Genomic DNA, 21,741 nt, shown 5'->3' on the forward strand with positions numbered 1-21,741 from the left:
CTTTGGCAGACATCTTGAAGCAGCTCATTCAATTGTTTTTAGCCAGAATGGGATGTGACACAGGAAGCCCATAAAGGACAAGGAAAAATATATTTAGAAAGAAAACAAAGTAGGAATTGAACTGAAACTGTTTGGAGTGCTAATTGATCACCCACCAGTAAAGCTTTTCAGTGTCTATTTCTATTTCTATGTTTAACTGCACTCCAAACATATTTCTCAGTCCCTGGGGGGCTCACTGCAGATTTCCTGCAGTTTCTTAATGCTACTAATGAGTTTCAAAACCTGCCAAATGTTTCAAGAATTTGCAATTAATTACAACAGTTTCCTGGCTGGAGTTCATTATTACTCGGCACCCTGTTCTTATAGGCTCACGGCACACACAGCAATCAGCCAAGGGTGCGCTAGGGAAAAAATGAGTTTAGGAAACAAAATGCCAATGGGACCGTTCAGCTTTCTTTCTGGATCTTTGTTGCTCATCTGCTTCTTGGCATCAGAGATGAATTGCTATGCAAACAGTGATCAGATACAGCAACCGTTCAGTAAGGCTATTTTGGAGATGTTACATATAAACACACTTACATTTCCACGACGTACCAAGCTTCACCCTTACATGAGACTGATCTATCAGCAACTCAGCTCATCGGAGACCAAGGACTCCACTGCAACTGAGGGAACTCTGGTCCAAAGCTTCCGGAGTATCAAAGGTACAATGTATTATAAATTAATTCTGTAGACAGCTTGCGTGTCTCAAGTCAATTAAGCTACTTCAGTCAAACTTATTTTTAGCACTAAATTCTCTTTTTGCCTTGTTATTTACCGTGAATGATCGAGCATGGATCCAGCTGCATCCACATAAGGAGGGAAGGAAGGAAAAATTGGAGATTAAAAATTTGTTTATTTCGAATTACTGGCCCTTTTTTAAGCATAAAAAAAATGATCAAGGTCATTGAAGGAAAAGAATGATCAGGAGCACAATATATTAAAAACATCTGATGGCATCCTCAGTAAGTGGAAGATTAAAACATTTCTTGAAAATAGCAACGGGGCCTTGTTTACGTTGCAAAAACAGAAATACCTGGAAAAACTCAGCAGATCTGGCAGCATCGGCGGAGAAGAGCAAAGTTGACGTTTCGAGTCCTCATGACCCTTCAACAGAACTAAGTAAAAATAGGAAAGGGGTGAAATATAAGCTGATTTGGGGGCGGGGGGGGTGGGGGGGAGAGAAGGGGGTGGAGGGGGTGGGGGGAGAAGGTTGGGGGGGGCGTTGTTGGAACAAGCAGCCAGTGATAGGAGGAGATAACCAAAAGATGTCACAGACAAAAGAACAAAGAGGTGTTGAAGGCGGTGATATTATCTAGAGGAATGTGCTAATTAAGAGTGGAGAGCAAGACAAGCAAGGTACAGATAGCTCTAGTGGGGGTGGGCTGAAATAAGACTAAAAGGGCATAAAAAGTATAGATAAACGATGGGTGGAACTACATTTAAAAATAATGGAAATAGGTTGGTAGAAGAAACCGCATTGGGAGCAACGAATGCAGTAGACTAAGTTGAAGGAAGTGCAAGTGAAATGCTGCTTCAATTGGAAGGAGTGTTTGAGCCCTTGGACGGTTAGGAGAGAATATGCAACACCTGTCCCTTCACTTCCTCTCTCCTCACCGTCCAAGGGCCCAAACACTCCTTTCAAGTGAAGCAGCATTGCACTTGCACTTCCTTCAACTTAGTCTACTGCATTCGTTGCTCCCAATGCAGTTTCCTCTGCGTTGGAGAGACCAAACGCAGACTGGGTGACCACTTTGCAGAACACCTTCGGTCTGTCCGCAAGCATTACCCAGACCTCCCTGTCGCTTGCCATTTTAACTCCACCCTGCTCTCTTGCCCACATGTCTGTCCTTGGCTTGCTGCATTGTTCCAGTGAAGTTCAACGCAAACTGAAGGAATAGCACCTCATCTTCCAACGAGGCACTTTACAGCCTTCCGGACTGAATATTGAGTTCAACAATTTTAGATCTTGAACTCCCTCCTCCATCCCCACCCCCTTTCTGTTTCTTCCCCCTCCTTTTTGTTTTTTCCAATAATTTATATAGATTTTTCTTTTCCCACCTATTTCCATTATTTTTAAATGTAGTTCCACTCATCGTTTATCTATACCTTTTATGCCCTTTTAGTCTTATTTCAGCCCACCCCCACTAGAGCTATCTGTACCTTGCTTGTCCTGCTCTCCACTCTTAATTAGCACATTCCTCTAGATAATATCACCACCTTCAACACCTCTTTGTTCTTTTGTCTGTGACATCTTTTGGTTATCTCCTCCTATCACTGGCTGCTTGTCCCAACAACCGCCCCCCACTTCTCCCCACCCCCTTCTCTCTCTCTCTCCCCCCCCTCCCCTACTCTAAACCAGCTTATATTTCACCCCTTTCCTATTTTTACTTAGTTCACTTGAAGGGTCATGGGGACTCAAAATGTCAACTTTGCTCTTCTCTGCCGATGCTGCCAGACCTGCTGAGTTTTTCCAGGTATTTCTGTTTTTGTTTTGGATTTCCAGCATCCACAGTTTTTTGTTTTTATATCCTTGTTTACGTTGCACAAGAGGCAAATACCTCATTATCAATCTCAATATTGTCTATAACTGAACACTGACTCGAAACCTCAAAAGGTTCTGATAAAGCTGATGAATAACCTACTCAGGTATTGGGGCTTCGGTTTAATGTCTCATCCAAAAAGCGGCAGCTCCAACAGTGCAACATTCCCTCCACACTGCACCAAAGAGTTAGCATAGAATATGTGCAAAAGTCTCTAGATCCCCGCAGCCTTGTGACTCTGAGATGAGAATGCCACAACTGAGTAGTTTGAAACATGGAAAGCAAACATACCTAGGGGGATATTTTCCTAGTGCATGCAGTGCATTGGGCAAATTCTCCATTGCCAATGTGTACTCGGAAAGAGTAACAATAAAAGAAACCAAAGCTCATTGTCGCTGCATCTCCATTGACCTTAATGGTAGAACAGGGTATCAATCGTGAAGTGGAGAAGTGGCTGAAGAAGAGAAAATGGAAATGAGAATTATCTAATAAAGTAATCCAGAGTCGGGTAAAGCAGTAGTAAAGAGATTGAAAAATTTGATCAAGAAACAGAGATACTTCAATATTGTGAATTTAATACATCTTTGAATGTTTGATTTTGTTTCTCCTTTTTACAATAATCTACTGATTTATCTGAAAAATGTGCCTAAGGAGAGGACCAAGAAAGCCAATTCAAATACAAACATCCTGCTGTTAACACGGTAACAGCAACTACTTGCATTTATATTGTGCCTGTAATGCATTGAAACATTAGAACAGGATGGATAATGGAAGTGTAGCAAAAGGAGATTTTTTATTAAAGAATTGAATACACCTCATGCTGATAAATTTCCACTGTTTTTGTCTATGTTTACTTTAGTTCCTGAATATGACAATCCAGGATGGATATGGTTTAACATATCCAAGCTCAAGCCCTCCATGGTGGCAGCAGAGCTGGTGCTACTGCGGAGAACTCTCCACCCAAAGTCGCTGACAGTCAACGTAACAGTACATAATATAGGTTTGGAAGGGAACAACCTGACCATTAGCGATCCGCTGGACAAGAAGATTTTGAATCTGAGTGAGCTGCCATTCTCTGGCTATGACACCTTTAATGTTTCCACCATCTTGAGGCAGTGGGCAGTGGATGTGATAGGATTTCAGTTCCAGTTTACCGACGACAGTGGGAGTCTGGTATTGCACGATGCTTTGACTCAGAACCTCTACTGTCTCGACACCAGCTCTCAGGATGAACCACTGCTCGTTGCCTATCGGTTGGCACTGTCAGAAAGGAGAAAGTTGGCAAATCCGCGGAGCAGCAGGAACATCCAGCAGAGTTCCAGGGAACAGAGGTGGAAACCCTCGCCCAGCAGGGATATTGCCGGAATGTGCAGCCTGCACCCGCAGTATGTGAGCTTCCAGTCTTTGAAGTTAAATGACTGGATCTTGGAACCACAGGGTTTCTATGCTAATGTCTGCAGGTGAGTCCTAAACCAGTACTGGCTCTAGTATGATCTAGTATGACTTTTTTTGGAGGGAAGTGGACCAATTCTTCTTTTTGAACCTTTTTTTAATCTTCCTGCTTTCCGCCCTCCCTCCCAACACCATTCCCGCTCATCATCCAACACTTAGAAAAATATAAAATATTCTGGCCTGGGACAGTGCTCACATTCTGCATGTTATTTTTTATTATATTTTATAGAATTATAGAACCATTCAGCACAGAATGAAGTCTTATAACCTGTTCCTGTGCCAGCTTTTTGAAAGAGCTTCCCAATTTGTCTCACTCCCCTGTTCTTTCTCCATAACCCCCTCCATTTTATCTTCCTTTTCAAAGTCCTTTACAAGTATTTACCAAATTCCCTTTTGAAAGGTACAATTGAATCTGCTTCCACCACGCTTATAAAGAAAGCAGTCCCAGATTCTCCAGTGCCATCACATAACTGAAGTTTCTAATTTTCTCTATATACTCCTCACCTGAAAGCATGTCTGTATGGTCACCAGAATTTCTACAGTATCTCATCCAAGGTCCTGCTTGTCTCCAGTGAGCGTAAGAAACTATATGAGTTTTGGTTGAGGCAACATGTCTCTCTTTTCAGCAAAATTCAAATTAAAAATAATTATGCAAAAAATCTTTGAAGAAAACTTCAAGAACATTAGCTAGTAAACCTCAGGAACTTCCCTTCTGGCTTTCCCACTTGATTCTGGACTTCAATGATGGAGCCTGCTACAAGCGGCCCATGAAGTGCCTCTCCTTGAGGTGCTCTTTACTGCTGGCCGCCATCAAATTATCATTGAGGGAAGTGTGGCCCTGCATAAACCTCCCATTCATTCACGGACCATTATTTACATTTGATGGTGTTTGGGTGCAGTAGCCAAAATGTCCAGTCTCGGTGGGGGCAAAGGTAAATGTTGCTGGGCTCTTTGTATAGACTATTTCTGGGTTTTAGTTTTGCAGCAAATTAGCAGGTGCAATTATGGTCAAAATAAAATCAAGGCAGAACGCCGACCTCTCACCAACTCAGAGAAAGAAAGTAAGAACTTGCAAATCAAAAGCACCTTGATGACCTCAGGACATCCCAAAACACGTTATAATTATTGAAGAGCTTTTGGGGCTGGATTTTAAAATCAGGGTCTGGAACCCATTGCCCAGGGTTCCGAACCTGTACTCAAGATTTGTCGCTCTTGCAATGCTATTTTTAAATGTAAATGGCCTCATTGACCAGGAGATGAGTTCAGTGGCTCTCAGTGCCTCCAGAAGGTGAGACCTGTCTGCCTGGTACCAGCAGCAAAAGCAATTGACAGCCATTTCGGGGGTTGACATTGCTTTGCCAATTAGAGCAGACAGTTCATTAGGTCGAATGCAGCGGAAAATGGCCAGCGCTAATTGATCCCACACATTTGAATAAATATCAACTACAAGGAAACCTGCTTGGGTCCCACGAGAAAGCCAACAACTGTGCACAAGACTGTTCTGGTTTGCCCCCCTCAAAAAATTGAAAATTGCAGCGCCGGATGGACAGGCCTCTTAATGAGCTCTTTAATGAGCTCAAGTTAATGGGCAATCACTGTGTTTCCCACTCCCTCCACCTTGCAGAACCCTTGAAAATCCAACACTTTCCTGGAGATGTTGGGATCCCAACATGACCTTGAGACCAGGAATTTGAATTCCTGCCTGCACTGGGTCCCAACCCATGGCCCTTTGAAAATCCAGCCCTTGTATTGCAGTCACTATGGTAATGTAAGGAATAATAGCAGTCAATTTGTGCACAAGGTCCTACAAGCAACAAGGTCCTACAAACATGGATTGCAACGGTTCAAGAAGGCGGCTCACTACCTTCTCAAGGGCAATTAGGGATGGGTAATAAAAATACAAGGCTAGCAGTGACACCCACATCCTGTGAAAGCATTAAAAAAAAAGAAGAAAAAGGTAGTTTTAGTGATGACGGTTGAGGAACAAATATCCTTTGAAATTGTATGATGGTATCTTTTACATCCATCTGAGAACATAAGAACATAAGAACTAGGAGCAGGAGTAGGCAATTCAGCCCCTCGAGCTTGCCCCGCCATTCAATACGATCATGGCTGAACTCATTTCGGCCTCAACTCCAATTTCCCGCCCTCTCTCCATAACCTTTCAACCTGTTACTAATTAAAAATCTGTTTATCTCCTCCTTAAATTTATTCAGCGTCCCAGCATCCACTGCACTCTGAGGTCGTGAATTCCACAGATTCACGACCCTTTGAGAAAAATAATTCCTCATCATCTCTGATTTAACCTAAGCCTTAGCCTAAAACAATGGCCTCTCATTCTAGAATGCCCCACAAGGGGAAACGTTCGCTTCACGTCTACTTTGTCTATCCTCTTTAGCATCTTATATACATCAATTAGATCTCCTCTCATCCTTCTAAACTCAAGTGGGTATAGGCCTAAACTGCTCAATCTCTCCTGATAAGACAAGCCCCGCATCTCTAGAATCAATCTAGTGAACCTCCTCTGAACCGCCTCCAATGCAACTACATCCTTCCTCAAGTAAGGAGACCAAAACTGTGCACAGTACTCCAGGTGCGGTCTCACGAATGCCTTGTACAGTTGCAACAACACTTCCCTATTTTAATACTCTATTCCTTTAGCAATAACTGCCAAAATTCCATTTGCCTTCCTTATTACCTGCCGTACCTACAAACTACCTTTCAGCGATTCATGCACCAGGACACCCAGATCCCTCTGCACTGAAGCATTCTGAAGTTTCTCTCCATTTAAATAATAAGTCACCTTTTTATTCTTCCAACCAAAATGGATAACCTCACGTTTATCCACGTTAAACTCCATCTGCCAAATTTTGGTCCATTCACCTAATCTGTCCATAACCATTTGTAAATTTCTTATTTCTTCATTGCAACTTACTTTCCCACCTATTTTGGTGTCATCTGCAAATTTAGCTATAGTACCTTCTATCCCTGTATCCAAGTCATTAATATAGATTGTAAATAGTTGGGGCCCAAGGACCGAACCCTGTTGCACCCCACTAGCTACAGCTTGCCATCCAGAAAAAGGCCCATTTATCCCGACTCTGCTTTCTGTTGGTTAGTTAATCCTCTATCCAAGCTAATATATTACCCCTAACTCTGTGTGCTCTTATCTTGTGTATTAATCTTTTGTGCAGCACCTTATCAAAGGTTTTCTGGAAGTCCAGATATACTCCATCTACAGGATTCCCATTATCCACTTTGCTTGTCACATCTTCAAAGGACTCTAGCAAATTAGTCAAACACGATTTACTCTTCATAAAACCATGCTGACTCTAATGGATTGCATTTTCCAAATGCCCCATTACTATTTCCTTAATAATGGATTCCAACAATTTCCCAATGACAGACGTTAAACTAACTGGTCTATAGTTTCCTACTTTCTGCCACCCTTTTTGAATAAGGGCGTTATATAAGCATTTTTCCAATCCACTGATACCTTTCCAGAATCCAGGGAATTTTGGAATATTATTACCAATGCATTCGTTATCTCCACTGCCACTTCCTTTAAGACCCTGGGATGTAGGCCATCAGCTCCTGGGGACTTGTCACCCTTTAACCCCAATTGTTTGCTCATTACTTTTTCTCTCGTGATGATAATTGTTCTAAGTTCCTTCTTCTCTATACCCTCTGCACTACCCCTTTATTAAGATGGTATTAGTGTCCTCCACCGTGAAAACTGAGGCAAAATATTGATTAAGAGTCTCTGCCATTTCTGCGTTCCCCACTATTAACTCCCCAGTCTCATCCTCCAAGGGACCAACATTCACTTTAGTTACTCTCTTTCCTTTTATATACTTGTAGACGCTTTTGCTATCAGTTTTTACATTTCATGCTAGTTTTCTTTCATAATTTACCTTTGGTAGATGGGGGCCGCAGTTTAATGTCTCAGCCAAACCACGCAGCCCTGACAATGCAGCACTCCCTCATCCTGCACTGTTAACCTAAATTATGTGCTCAAAGTTTCTGGAGTGACATTTGACCCCAGAACCTTCTGACTTGGAGGTGAGAGTGCTACTACTGAGTCACAGCTAACACTGAAAAACACTGAATACACATCTAACTCCAGTTTTAGTGCAACCTGACTGTTGTAGGGTGACCGAGTTGTACTAGATGAGGGAACTAAATGTAATATCTCCACATTTGCAGATGACACAAAGCTGGGTGGCAGGGTGAGCTGTGAGGAGGATGCAGAGATGCTTCAGTGTGATTTGGACAAGCTGAGTGAGTGGGCAAATGCATAGCAGATGCAGTATAATGTGGATAAATGTGAGGTTATCCACTTTGGTAGCAAAAACAGGAAAGCAGATTATTATCTGAATGGCTATAAATTGAGAGAGGGGAATGTGCAACGAGACCTGGTTGTCCTCATACACCAGTCGCTGAAGGTAAGCATGCAGGTGCAGCAGGTGGTAAAGAAGGCAAATGGTATGTTGGCCTTCATAGCGAGAGGGTTCGAGTACAGGAGCAGGGATGTATTGCTGCAATTATACAGGGCCTTGGTGAGACCACACCTGGAATATTGTGTGCAGTTTTGGTCTCCTTATCTGAGGAAGGATGCTCTTGCTATAGAGGAAGTGCAGCGAAGGTTTACCAGACTGATTCCTGGGATGGCGGGATTGACGTATGAGGAGAAATTGAGTCGGTTAGGATTATATTCGCTGGAGTTCAGAAGAATGAGGGGGATCTCATAGAAACCTATAAAATTCTAACAGGACTAGACAGGGTAGATGCAGGATGGATGTTCCCGATGGTGGGGGAGTCCAGAACCAGGGGTCACAGTCTGAGGATACGGGGTAAACCATTTAGGACTGAGATGAGGAGAAATTTCTTCACCCATAGAGTGGTGAGCCTGTGGAATTCATTACCACAGAAAGTAGTTGAGGCCAAAACATTTCATGTTTTCAAGAAGGAATTAGATATAGCTCTTGGAGCGAAAGGGATCAAAGGATATGGGGAGAAAGCACGAGCAGGCTATTGAGTTGGATGATCAGCCTTGAACGTAATGAATGGTGGAGCAGGCTTGAAGTGCTGAATGGCCTACTCCTGCTCCTATTTTCTATGCTTCTATTAGTGATAGAGTTGATCAGCAGATACTTCTTGGGTGGGAACTTTAAGTTTATTTACAACTTACTCAGCAGCAATTACACATGGGCTTTCAACTCCAACTTTATCTCTACACTGCCTGCTAAGGTAGCCCACACTACTCTCTTATTGGTTACTACAGATCATGTGATCTTATTCTTAAAGGTACATTACACACCAAATAAAACCATAGTTACTACATTCCTCCCCCTTTAACTTGGCTATATATATTATATTTACAAGTACATATTATTCAAGTCACCATAATATTTACACTGGTTAAGGAATTTACAAGTTCAGTCTTTCAGGTGGTTTCCTGGTATATGTGGAACGTCGCAGCTTCACAACTTCAGATTCTTTGTCAGGAACCTCCTTTTCCGGAGTTGCCTGAACATCAGGTGCTTGGGTGGGCAATGCAGTTCTGTATCCTCAACTCTTACAGGAACATCAGACATGTCAATCCTGGGTTGAGTATCCTCAACAGGAAATGCAGACGCAGTCATGATCACTGGTGGAACCAAATCTTGGTGATTTGTCTCTCTTCGTTAGATGGTCCACATGTTTACGGATGATCCGGCCTTCCACCTCCATGTGGTAAGATAGAGGTCCAGTTAATGCACTTATTTCACCCGGTAATCAGTTTGGTCCTTCTCCAAAGTTTTTCACGTATACCAGCTCTCCCATGGTAACTTTCCTTTCACAATTATGCCAGTCATGTCTAGTTTTCTGGATTCCTTGACTCCTTTCCAACTTACCGTCTAAATTCGGCATTATTAAGCTCAATCTCATCCTGAGACAGTGTTTCAACAATAACTCCGCAGGTGTGACACCTGTTGCTGTGTGAGGGGTAGTCCTGTAATGAAAAAGAAAGCGTGTTAGCTTGGATGCCAAGGAATTGCCAGTTAGCTTTTTCATGCCTGTCTTGAATGTTTGATCTGCCCTTTTGGCCAGTCCGTTTGAGGAAGGATGGTACGGTGCAGTTTTCACATGAGTGATACCGTTGAGGCTGATAAACCATTGTAACTCAGCACTCGTAAATGCTGTGCCGTCATCGGAAACGACTACTTCTGGCAGTCCGTGAATGGCAAAACTCTGACGTAGTTTCTCAATTGTAGTACCCGACGTTGACGACTTCACCTCATATATGTCCAACCATTTTGAATGGGCATTGACAATGAGCAGAAACATTGTTCCCAGGAAAGGTCTAACGTAGTGAATGTGTAACCGCACCCAGGGGCTACCTGGCCACTCCCATGGGTGTGATGGAGCTGTCACTGGCAACTTTTGCAGTTGTTGACATTGCACACAGTGCTTTACTAGACTCTCTATTCGCCATCTATCCCATACATATGGTCTTCATTCGGGAAATTCCTGGATGGGCACTGTGTAGTTGAATTAAAAGTGGCTCCCTTCCCTTTGGAGGAACTATCACTCGTGTTCCCCACAATAAGATGCCATCCTGGCTGGTTATTTCATGTCTTCTGTTGAAGTGCGGTTTCATTTAGTCAAATACGGGCTCCTGTGACCAACCATGTAGCACTTGTTCTTGTACTTGAGATAGGACTGGGCCCCGACTTGTCCAGTCTCTGATCTGTCGAGCACATACTGACGAGGAATCTAAGAAATTTAACACTAAAACAAGTTCCTGTGGAACTGGGACACACTCATCATTTTCTTGTAAAGACAAACGACTAAGGACATCGGCATTTGCGATTTGGTTGCCAGACCTATGTACGAAAGTGTATTCGTATGTTGCCAGAATTAAAGCCCATCATTGTATTCTTACTGAGGCTATGGGTGGTATAGCTTTGCCCTCACTAAACAATCCTAGCAATGGTTTGAAATGATTGTAAAATGGCAGCCGTGTACGTACTGGTGAAATTTCTTGACACCAAAGATGATGGAGAGGTCTTCTTTTTCTATCTGCGAGTGTCCCTTTTCCGCTGCAGTGAGCCTGCTTGATACGTAAACCATTGGCCATTCCGTGCCATCATCCATCCAATGAGAGAGCACTGCTCCCTTTCCGTAGGGAGATGCGTCACATGTCAGCACCAATTCTTCCATCTGGTCATAACGCACTAATAGATTGGACGAGTGCAACAATTATTTCATCTTTATGAAAGCTTCTTTCTGGGGTGCCTCCCAAGACCAACGTTGGTTCTTTTTGAGCAGAGAATGCAGTGGGGAGCAGCACGCTAGACAAATTGGGTAAGAATCACCCATAATAGTTGATTATTCCTAGGAATGATTTGAGCTCTGAACCGCTCTTTGGCGTAGGTGCCTCTCGTATGGCTCTCATTTTCTACTCAACCAGGTGGGGGCCCTATGAATCTACCCGGTGACCCAGATGGTTTACCTCCCTCGCTTGGAACGTGCACTTTTCATTTTTTTTAGCACAGACTTTAATCTCGGCCTTTTTTTTGACTTTACTATTGGCCAGACTTCTCTCAGATGCAAACTCAACTTGTCTGAGCCCAGTGGCTGAGTCTCCCAAAACTTCATTATCTGTCTGTTTCTCGGGAAATTCTGTGACTATTGCTTCCAAAGCATCTTTGCTTCATTTCGCTGATTCTTCAGCTCTTCCATCTCTTTTTTGTAGTTGTTTGCTGCCTCCTGGAAAATTGAACATTGTTTGTCTTCTCTGCCAATTCATTCTTCAGTTTGTTCAGAGAGGGTCTGAATTCTTTCTGTTTCTCTTCATACTTTTCCAGAGGTACACATTTTGACCTGAGGGAATCTTGTAGTGTGTGAATGTCTTCCGACAGGTTTTATTTTTCCCTGCAAAAGTTACTCACCTCATCTCAAACACTGTCATCTAGCAGGGTCTCTTTGAGTTCCTTCTGCTGTTCTTCCAGGGTTTGGCTTAAGACAGCTGCATTTCTTCAGGTTGTTGAGTCCTTACACACTCCTTTTTCAAAACAGGAATGCTTCCAGCTTCCATTTGGAACCTCAGTGGCCAATCAAGGTTGATTTCTCTTAGCCAATTTCACCCTAGAAGGCTTGGTCCTCTGCCTCTCAATACCAACACTGGTAGCTTTGCCGATTGGCTTCCATAATGGACAGTTACTCTGCTTATGCCTTTTACTTGAATTTCTTCATCTGTATATGTTTTTAGCTTGGCAGCTGTTTCTTCTAAACTTAATTGATGTTCACCATTATTCAAATATCTGAAGGTACGTTCCCCAATTACTGCAACGGAAGCTCTTGTGTCCACTTCCATTTTCACAGATCTGCCATTTACTTTCACTGTTACAAATATTGGTTCTGTCTTTCCAACTTTCAGATTAAACAATGAGTAAATGTCTGAATTTGTTGTTTCAGGCTCTTTTACATTGTAGATTTCATTGGGCATCGTCTTTTGCTTACAGATCTGCTTGAATCTTTCCTTGCATTGCCTCATCATATATCCATTTCTATGACAATAGTAGCATTCGAATTTTTTAAACTTCCAATCGTTAAAAGACTGATTGTTTCCACCTTTATTAAAATTGTTCTTCGATTTCACTGCCAAGTTATTTTTCTTTATTCTTCGGCTGACAGGGGCTGTTTCCAGCTTATCAATGGAGTCTCACTTTCTCATGCCACTTTCGGCAGAAGTTTCCTGCCCGATGTGGAGGACGGCACCATTTTGCACACCCTGTATACTTTTGAATCTCTTACTGCACTTTCTACGGCCAGCGCTATCTCTGGTACCTGCGTGAAATCCAGATTCACTTCGGACAATAATCTTTTCTGAATAGTGTCCTCCATCACACCACACACTAAACAATCTCTGATCATGTCATTCAGAGTTGTACTGAACTCACAATGTTCCGCTAGCTGCTTCAAATTTGCCATGTAGCATGACACCGTCTCACCTGGGGCTCTATTTCACAAATTAAATCTGAACCTCTGCATCATGACTTGGGTTGAAAGTGACCCTTCATGAGATCCAACAATTCATCAAAATTCTTCAAATCTGGGGCACTGGCTGCCGTCAAACTTCTAATCAAACCATAGGTTTTGCTCCCGCAAGTACTAAAGATGGTCGCTCACCTCTTCTCTTCCGCCGTTATCTCGTTCGCTTGAGAAAAGAACGTGAGGCGTTCTATGTATTGACACCAAACGTCTCTGGTTAGTTCAAAAGGATCAATTCTCCCAAATTGTGGAATTTTGAGAGAGGATAACTTCTTCAATTCTAAAGGAGCTTGCTACTTACAATCACTTGGGTGAGGTACAGTGCTGATTTCTTTCTATCTTGATTTCTCCTGTTCAATCCCATTTTATTCTCGATGCCAGTTTGTTGTAGGGTGCCCGAGTTGTACTATTAGTGATAGGGTTGATCAGCAGGTGCTTCTCGGGTGGAAACTTTAAGTTTATTTACAATGTACTCAGTGGCAACTACACGTGTGCTTTCAACTCCAACTCTATCTCTACATTGACTGCTGAGGTAGCCCGCGCTACTTTCCTATTGGTTACAACAGATTGTGTGATCTTGCCTAACAAGTATTATTCTTAAAGGTACATTACATATTAAATAAAACAATAATTATGACACTGGCTTAAGGAAATCTGCATAATCAGAGTACACCTTTGAAGACTATCTGCTTTAATGACCCTGACATATACTGCAGAACGATTTACTTTGTAGCTGAATCTACATTTTGTATTTCTCCCCGCAGAGGTCATTGTTTTGGTTCAATCTCCGACAAAGAGAAAACAATAACAACGAGCCCTGCATGGGGAACTGTCAAGCCAAACATAAGCACATCTCAAAGGTAAGGCAACCACTCAAATTTTGTCTTGCTCTGTTTCCAATTTTTAAAAAATTGACAGACCATTAATTTGTCCCATTTCTTTTCCCATAGGTGGCACTGTATCCCACAGGAATATTCTTCAGTCAGTGTAATGCACACAACAGAGTCTGGAGATATTTTTATTGAGAGGTTGAAAGAGATGTGTATTGAGAGTTGTGCATGCCATTAAGATTGCCCTAATTGTCCCTACATTATTCAACCTGTATATTTTCATATTCCAGATGACAAATATAGCACAAGAGAAATGATTGGATTAATCTATAAATAGATAATGTTTTAGGAAGTACTTGGCATAATAATCACACTATTTACAGTACACCTTTATAGACTGAGTAATTAACCAAACCAATGAGAGTCAACTGAATAAATTGGTCCAGTGCCACTTCACTGAAACTGGAAACATAATGCTAGAATAGTGAGTAATTCCATGAATTTGCTGATTTTAAGGTTTTATTGGGCTGGATTTTACACTCCCCCACTAGCAGGTTTGAAAGTGGGGTGGGGAGGCGCATGTAAAATCTAGCAGCTGGCCTTCCCGCTACCTACTTGCTCGCCCCCAGCCTGTCTAGAATTTAAGTGCGTTGGGGGGGAGGGGGGGTGCCGCAGTGGTAGGCATTGGGTGGCCTGCCTGCCCTTGGACCTACTGAGGCCCTTAAGGGTCTCCTCCTGCTGCCACCAGTATTTTAACCTCGGTGGGTAGAGGTTCACACCATGCGGGAATCCCAACAGCTTCAGTGGCTAGCTGGTGGTGGGCAACAGGGGGGGTGGGAGTGTTGGGGTGTACCTCTTTTTGGGGGTCTCCTGGCCTCTTTGGAGATACCCCACAGGGTACCCCACCTCTCACCTTAAAGCGATGCTGTTCCCAGTGTTAAATTGCTGTGGGACAGCCGTCAGAAACATGGGTGGCTTCCCCTGATATTTTAGCCCGGGTGGGGGTGGTGGGATGGTACAGGGACCATGGTGCCCCATAAAATTCAGCCCATGTTTCAAATTGCAGTTTGATTTATTCCTTCAAGTTGATGTAACTCTTGGGACTTCAAAGCTATGGAACTACTATCTTGGTTTGTCTTTCCTCCCTCCGACAATCTATAGACTTCTAATCTTGATTAACCTCATTTTCTCTTGAGTTCATTGGAAACATGGTGCTCAGCACTGTATGTCTTTATCCATCGCCGAGATTTCTCACTAAACAAAGCTGTTAGTTAACAATCATTGTTGGGATACATCCTTCCCGATTACATCTACTTTAGCTTCCCAAAGGATATTAGATTGGCTGTACACCCCAAGCACTAACACAATCTGCTTGATTTCTACAACGTATGTAGAGAAATTACATAAGAGTAGGAGTAGGCCATTCGGCCAATCGAACCTGCTTCGCCATTCAAACAGATCATGGCTGATCATCTAGCTCAATGCCATTTTTCCCCACTATCCCCATATTCTTTGATGTCATTAGTATCCAGAAATCTATTAATTTCTGTTTTGAACATGCTTAATGATTGAGCTTCCAAAGCCCTCTGGGGCACAGAATTCCAAAGGTTCACCACCCTCTGAGTAAAGAAATTCCCCCTCATCTCAGTCTTAAATGGCCTGCCCCTTATTCTGAGACTGTGACCCTTGGGTCGAGACTCACCAGCCAGGGGAAACCCTATCCACGTCTACCTGTTTGAATTTTATAAGTTTCAGTGAGATCACCTCTCATTCTTCAAAGCTCTAGATACAGGCCCAGTTTCCTCAATCTCTCTCATACAACAATCCTGCCCTCCCAGGGATTAGTCTAGTGAATCTCCATTGCACTTCCTCTATGACAAGTATATCCTTCCTTAGATAAGGAGGCCAAAACTGTACACAATACTATTCATGCATATTTTAAGTGTACCTTAATCAACAGCCCCTTTCCACATAATTGGGCAGAGTTGTTCTTAAATCTTGAAGTTTTAGTGAACATCATGACCAAGCTCCTTTTCATCTCAAACCCATTCCTAAAAGACCCGGACTCATTAATACTTTAACATTTTATGGCAAAGAAATGTGCTGAACCGAACCTCACTGCATGGCGCTACTAACATCCTGTAATGTAACCTGTAATCTGTTACAAGCTTACAAAGTGCATAAACTGTACCGAACTCAATAAAGAACATTTTCACAAACAAAACAAAACTATTTTCTTGCAGTTGCTCTGAGGAGACATAGGGCGGAATCATCCCAGATTTGCACTAAGTGCGGTAGCGGGCAGGAAAAAGTACATTTTACCCGCCGGCCGCAATGGTGGCTTTTCATGTTGTATAATTCCAATCCTGCCTCATTAATTATGTATTTTTGGGAAACACACTGTTCCGATAGTGGGCGGGCTCCCATTCGCCCACCACGCCATCATCTCGCCACTTCATCATGCCGGACACCATATTTAAAATGTAGCCACGCGCACACCTCTCAGTGCTTCCAGCCCACGACTGCTGCAAAGAAGACATGGCCCTGAAAGGCAAAAAGGCTGCAGCCCTCCTGGTTTAATGACGCGAACCTCGAGCATCTTTTGAGCACAGTGGAGGCCCGACGTGATGTCCTCTACCCTCGCTCTGGCAGCAGGATGGCAACAACCTCACTAATACAGCATGGGAGTTGGTGGAAACGGTGGTCAGCACCAATGCCCTGCAAAAGAGGACAGCCACTCAGTGCCACAAGAGCACGAATGACCTCCTCCGCTGTCAGGGTAAGTCACTCTTCTCATCACTCTACTCACACACTCACAAACCCATCACACATCCACAGGGCCCTCACTCACTGCCAATTCAAGAAACATCACCATTCACTCTCTTATACACACCCTCATTGTCCTCATCCAGTCCGTGGGACCACTAACCACCCACACATGCCAGGCATACTTATCATCTAAGATAAAAGCAAAATACTGCGGATGCTGGAAATCTGAAATAAAAACAAAAATAGCTGGAAAAGCTCAGCTGTTCTGATGAAGAGTCATAGACTCGAAACGTTAACTCTGTCTTCCTCTCCACAGATGCTGTCAGAACTGCTGAGCTTTTCCAGCTATTTTTGTTTTTATTTAATACTTATCATCTGGCCTGGCAGGCATCCTGCTTACACTCTCTCCATCTCTATTTATGCAGGACAAGCTGGCACACAACAAGAGGGAGAGGTTGCAGACCGGTGGAGGAATGGCTGAAATCAAGGTCCTCGCGGACTTTGAAAACAGAGCCATCCAGCTGGCCGGTGAGGATCTGGGCCGTTCTTCTCTTGATGGTGAGGGCTGCGCAGCTCTACCAAGTGAGGATCCAGTGCAACGTCCATCAGACAACCATGCTGTGAGTGATGTGTCCTGTTTCACAGGCCACTGCCATGCACTAATTATCTCCCCTTGCTTTCTCAGGCACTTCTGAGAAACAGCCAATGGAATCCATGACCCAGGGCCTCAATCAAGCCCCAAAGAAACCTCTGAAGAGGAATCTGAAGGCACCTTCAGTGAAGACCTGTCACAGCGCTCACCCACACCCTCCACCAGCGCAGAGACATACACCTCGATGGGACCGAGTTCCAGAGTAGCCTCAGGATCACAATCTGGTGAGCACATCGCACTCTCTGACCCACAGCAGCCGGAGGCAGGGACTTCCCAGGTCCCCGGCACTCAGAGGACTGCTGGAGGCCAGAACTTTGCTGAGTCCGAGTCAGATGATGAGTCTCTGGACTTGGTCATGTCACAGTTGCTGGAGCTGCAAAGGCAAGCTCGGGAACATCAGGAAGGGATGGCCACTGCACTCCTCAGATTGCAAGGCACGATGGAGGAGTCCATCCATCTTCAGGCTGAGGTGATAGCACCAGCTTGCCAACGCACCGAGGTCAGCACTGGCAGGATGGCAGCCGTCATGGAGACCTTAGTCCAGGACATCGCTTCTGCGCTGCTGCAAGGGCTGAACTCCATCGTTGATGCCATAGTTGGACTCCAACAGTGTCCACGCGAGAGGGGTTCGAGGCAGCCTGATCTCATTCCAGCTACCCCTTCTCAAGGAGTCAGCCTGGGGCCCACAGGCACCGATAGGGAGGAGGATCAGCAAGTGCACACCCCAGGGCCATCCACCCAGGTGACTCCGGAAGTGTTCGGCCCATCTGAATCCCCTCTTCCTGTGACCCCAGCAGCTCCAGCTCCACTGGCCAAGCTCCACACAGCAGGACCCTGAAAGCAGGCAGAGGCCCTCCAGGTCTCAGCCCTCCAGAAGACGCCTGCCAAGGTCATCACAGACAGGGCATAGAGGTCAACAGGCTGCCTCCACCTCCGCTGTGGATGTCCAGGGAGCCCCAAGACATAGCAGCAGGATTAGGAAGGTTAAGAAGATGTAGTTGCACAGCCTGGGCACAGGTGTTAATCACTTGTAAATGAAGTTCACTATTGTAAATAAACTCCCAAGAATGTCTCCTTGCCTATGGCTCCTTGTTCTGATGGGCAGTGTTCATGTCACTTAGATGTGAAACCTTCGTTCCTGCACAAGATAAAGGCAGGTGTATCAGTCCAGTGCCTCTTCCCTGTGCTGTGTGTAAGCTTCAGACTAAAGTGATGGTCCGGCCTCTCACTCACTGGACACATCAGTGAAGTCTGGTGCTCGTCATTGCTGTGAGCAGGCATCACTGAGTTCCATCATTCTCTCTGTGCTCTCAGCACCTTTAAGGTGGGTCTGGCCCGCATCTCTTCAGCATCTGTGACCAGTGATGCTGTGCTCCTGAAGGGCTGAGGTGCAGAAGGCGGACAAAGGATCAGGTGGATTTAAAGTTTTGTGACTGGGTCTCCATGATATGACCCTGATCATGGAGTGCAAGCGAGCTGCCCTCAGCCAGATAGGAGTCAGACATTCACAGAGGCAATGTGAAGATCTGTAGAGTGTCCTCACTGCATGTCGTCATCATGCTCCTGGAATCTAGCGACTATTAGGGCCTCCGCTGTGTCTCCATGACATGAGTCTGAGCACTGAGTGTATGTGCACTGCCATCAGCCATACAGGAATCAAACACTCACAGAGGCAAGGTAAGGATGTCTGGACTGTCCTCATGGCATCTCGTCATCATGCTCCACGAACCTTGCAGCTATGATGGCCTCCTGAGCATACCTGCCTCGTCTGGCCAGTGCAATGGCCTCATCATTGGCATCTTTGCCTTCGAGGACCTCATCACCGTCATCCCCTTCGACATCTTCCTCATCAGAGGAGATGTGCAGCTCTTCCATCTCCTCCTCAGCCAGGTCCTCCCTCCATTGCAGCTCCAGGCTGTGAAGTGCGCAGCAAGCAATGATGATGCGCAAAACCCTCAATGGACTGTATTGCAGTGCTCTGCCAGACCTGTCGAGCCACCGGAATGTCATTTTCAAAATGCCTATCGTTTGCTCCACCAAAGTCCGAGTGGCAACATGAGCCTCGTTATACCGTCGCTCTGCTGCAGTCTGAGGCCACCGCACAGGTGTCATCAGCCACGCCCTCTGTGGGTAACCCTTGTCCCTGAGGATCCAACCCTGCAGCCACTGTGGACCACGGAAGATGTCAGGGATCTGAGACCTGCTTAGGATGGAGGAGTCGTGGACACTTCCTGGGAATCATGCACAGACCTGCAGGATGTATTTGTGGTAGTTGCACACCCCCTGAACATTCAGTGAATGGAAGCCCTTGTGGTTGAAACAGTTAACGTAGAAACATAGAAAATAGGAGCAGGTGTAGGCCATTCGGCCCTACAAGCCTGCTCCACCATTCATTATGATCATGGCTGATCATCCAACTCAATAGCCTACTCTTGCTTTCTCCCCACATCCTTTGATCCCTTTCACCCCAAGAGCTATATCTAACTCCTTCTTGAAAACGTACAATGTTTTGGCCTCAACTACTTTCTGTGGTAACGAACTCCACAGGCTCACCACTCTCTGGGCGAAGAAATTTCTCCTCATCTCAGTCCTAAATGGTCTACCCTGTATCCTCAGACTGTGATACCTGGTTCTGGACTCCCCCACCATTGGGAACATCCTTCCTGCATCTACCCTGTCTATCCTGTTTTATTTTATAGGTTTCTATGAGATCCCACCTCATTCTTCTGAACTCCAGCGAATATAATCCTAACCGACTCAATCTCTCCTCATATGTCAGCTCTGCCATCCCAGGAATCAGTCTGGTAAACCTTCGCTGCACTTCCTCTATAGCAAGAACATCCTTCCTCAGATGAGGAGACCAAAACTGCACACAATATTCCAAGTGTGGTCTCACCAAGGCCCTGTACAATTGCAGCAAGACATCCCTGCTCTTGTACTCGAATCCTCTCGCTATGAAGGCCAACATACCATTTGCCTTCTTTACCACCTGCTGCACCTGCATGCTTACCTTCAGCGACTGGTATATGAGGACACCCAGTCTTGTTACACATTCCCCTCTCTCAATTTATAGCCATTCAGATAATAATCTGCCTTCCTGTTTTTGTTACCAAAGTGGACAACCTCACATTTATCCGCATTATACTGCATCTGCCATGCATTTGCCCACTCACTCAGCTTGTCCAAATCACACTGAAGCATCTCTGCATCCTCCTCACAGCTCACCCTCCCACTTAGCATTTCTCAGCTCTCCCCATACAGATTCCACATCATCGGAGCTAATATCTTTCCTCATGATTGCGTTAAATTCCTCTTTAACCAGCAATGCAACTCCATTGCCTTTTCCTTTTTGTCTGTCCTTCCTAAATACTGAATACCCCTGGATGTTCAGTTCCCATCCCTGGTCACCCTGCAGCCATGTCTCCATAATCCCAACTATATCATACCTGTTTACATCTATTTGAGCAGTTAATTCATCCATTTTATTGTGAATGCTCCTCACGTTAAGGCACAAAGCCTTAAGGCTTGTCTTTTTAACATTACTTGTCCTGTTCCCACTATTTTTCACTGAGGCCCTCTTTGATTCTTGCCCTTGATTTCTCTGCCTATCACTTTTCATATTCCCCTTTCTGTCTTTTGTTCTTGTCCTTGATTCCCCTCCTCTGACTCCTTGCATAGGTTCCCATCCCCCTGCCATTTTAGTTTAAACCCTCCCCAACCACTCTAGCAAATATTCCACCTAGGACATCAGTCCCGGTCCTACCCAGCTGTAACCCATCCAGTTTGTACTGGTCCCACCGCCCCAGAACTGGTCCCAGTGTCCCAGGAATCTGAAACCCTCCCCCTCACACCATCTCTTCAGCCACGTATTTATCCAATATATCCTGCTATTTCTACTCTGACTGGCACGTGGCACTGGTAGTAATCCTGAGATCACTACCTTTGAGGTCCTACTTTTCAACTTACTTCCTAACTCCCTATATTCTGCTTTTAGGACCTCATCCCTTTTTTTTACCTGTTGTTTGTACCAATGTGTATTACAACCACTGGCTGTTCACCCTCCCCCTTCAGAATGTCCTCTAGCCACTCTGAGACATCCTTGACCCTAGCACCAGGGAGGCAACATACCATCCTGGAATCTCATTTGGGGCCACAGAAATGCCTATCTTTTCTCCTTGCAATTGAATCCCCTAAAACTATTGCATTCCCACGCTTTTTACTCCTCCCCTGTGCAGCAGAGCCAACCGTGTGCAACGAATTTGGCTGTTGCTGCTTTCCCTTGAGAGGCCATTCCCCCCAACAGTATCCAAAGCGGTATATCTGTTTTGCAGGGGAATAGCCACAGGAGATTCCTGCACTGCCTGCCTAGTCCTCTTGCTCTGCCTGGTGGTCACCCATTCCCTTCCTGCCTGTGGAC

At 44.7% G+C, this 21,741-nt stretch overlaps 1 protein-coding gene across 1 annotated transcript; it reads left to right on the forward strand.

The window, feature by feature from the left end:
• Nucleotides 1-348: 348 nt before the first annotated feature.
• Nucleotides 349-16,119, forward strand: LOC144698327 (bone morphogenetic protein 2). Its single transcript, XM_078570287.1, has 4 exons — nucleotides 349-704; nucleotides 3,442-4,042; nucleotides 13,838-13,933; nucleotides 14,024-16,119. The coding sequence occupies exons 1-4, from the start codon at nucleotides 413-415 to the stop codon at nucleotides 14,139-14,141; spliced, it is 1,107 nt and encodes a 368-aa protein (XP_078426413.1). The 5' UTR covers nucleotides 349-412; the 3' UTR covers nucleotides 14,142-16,119.
• The last annotated feature ends 5,622 nt before the right edge of the window (nucleotides 16,120-21,741 follow it).

The sequence above is a fragment of the Cetorhinus maximus genome, chromosome 2 (assembly GCF_964194155.1).
Source record: "Cetorhinus maximus chromosome 2, sCetMax3.hap1.1, whole genome shotgun sequence".
In the NCBI taxonomy this organism is placed as follows: domain Eukaryota; kingdom Metazoa; phylum Chordata; class Chondrichthyes; order Lamniformes; family Cetorhinidae; genus Cetorhinus; species Cetorhinus maximus.

What these genes read in the sequence shown, in the direction of transcription:
- LOC144698327 (XM_078570287.1), top strand. Translation starts at nt 413, where the DNA reads ATGAGTTTAGGAAACAAAATGCCAATGGGACCGTTCAGCTTTCTTTCT. An exon ending in AAGCTTCCGGAGTATCAAAG is followed by an intron (nt 705 to 3,441) that starts GTACAATGTATT and finishes TGTTTACTTTAG; the next exon opens with TTCCTGAATATGACAATCCA. An exon ending in TTCTATGCTAATGTCTGCAG is followed by an intron (nt 4,043 to 13,837) that starts GTGAGTCCTAAA and finishes TTCTCCCCGCAG; the next exon opens with AGGTCATTGTTTTGGTTCAA.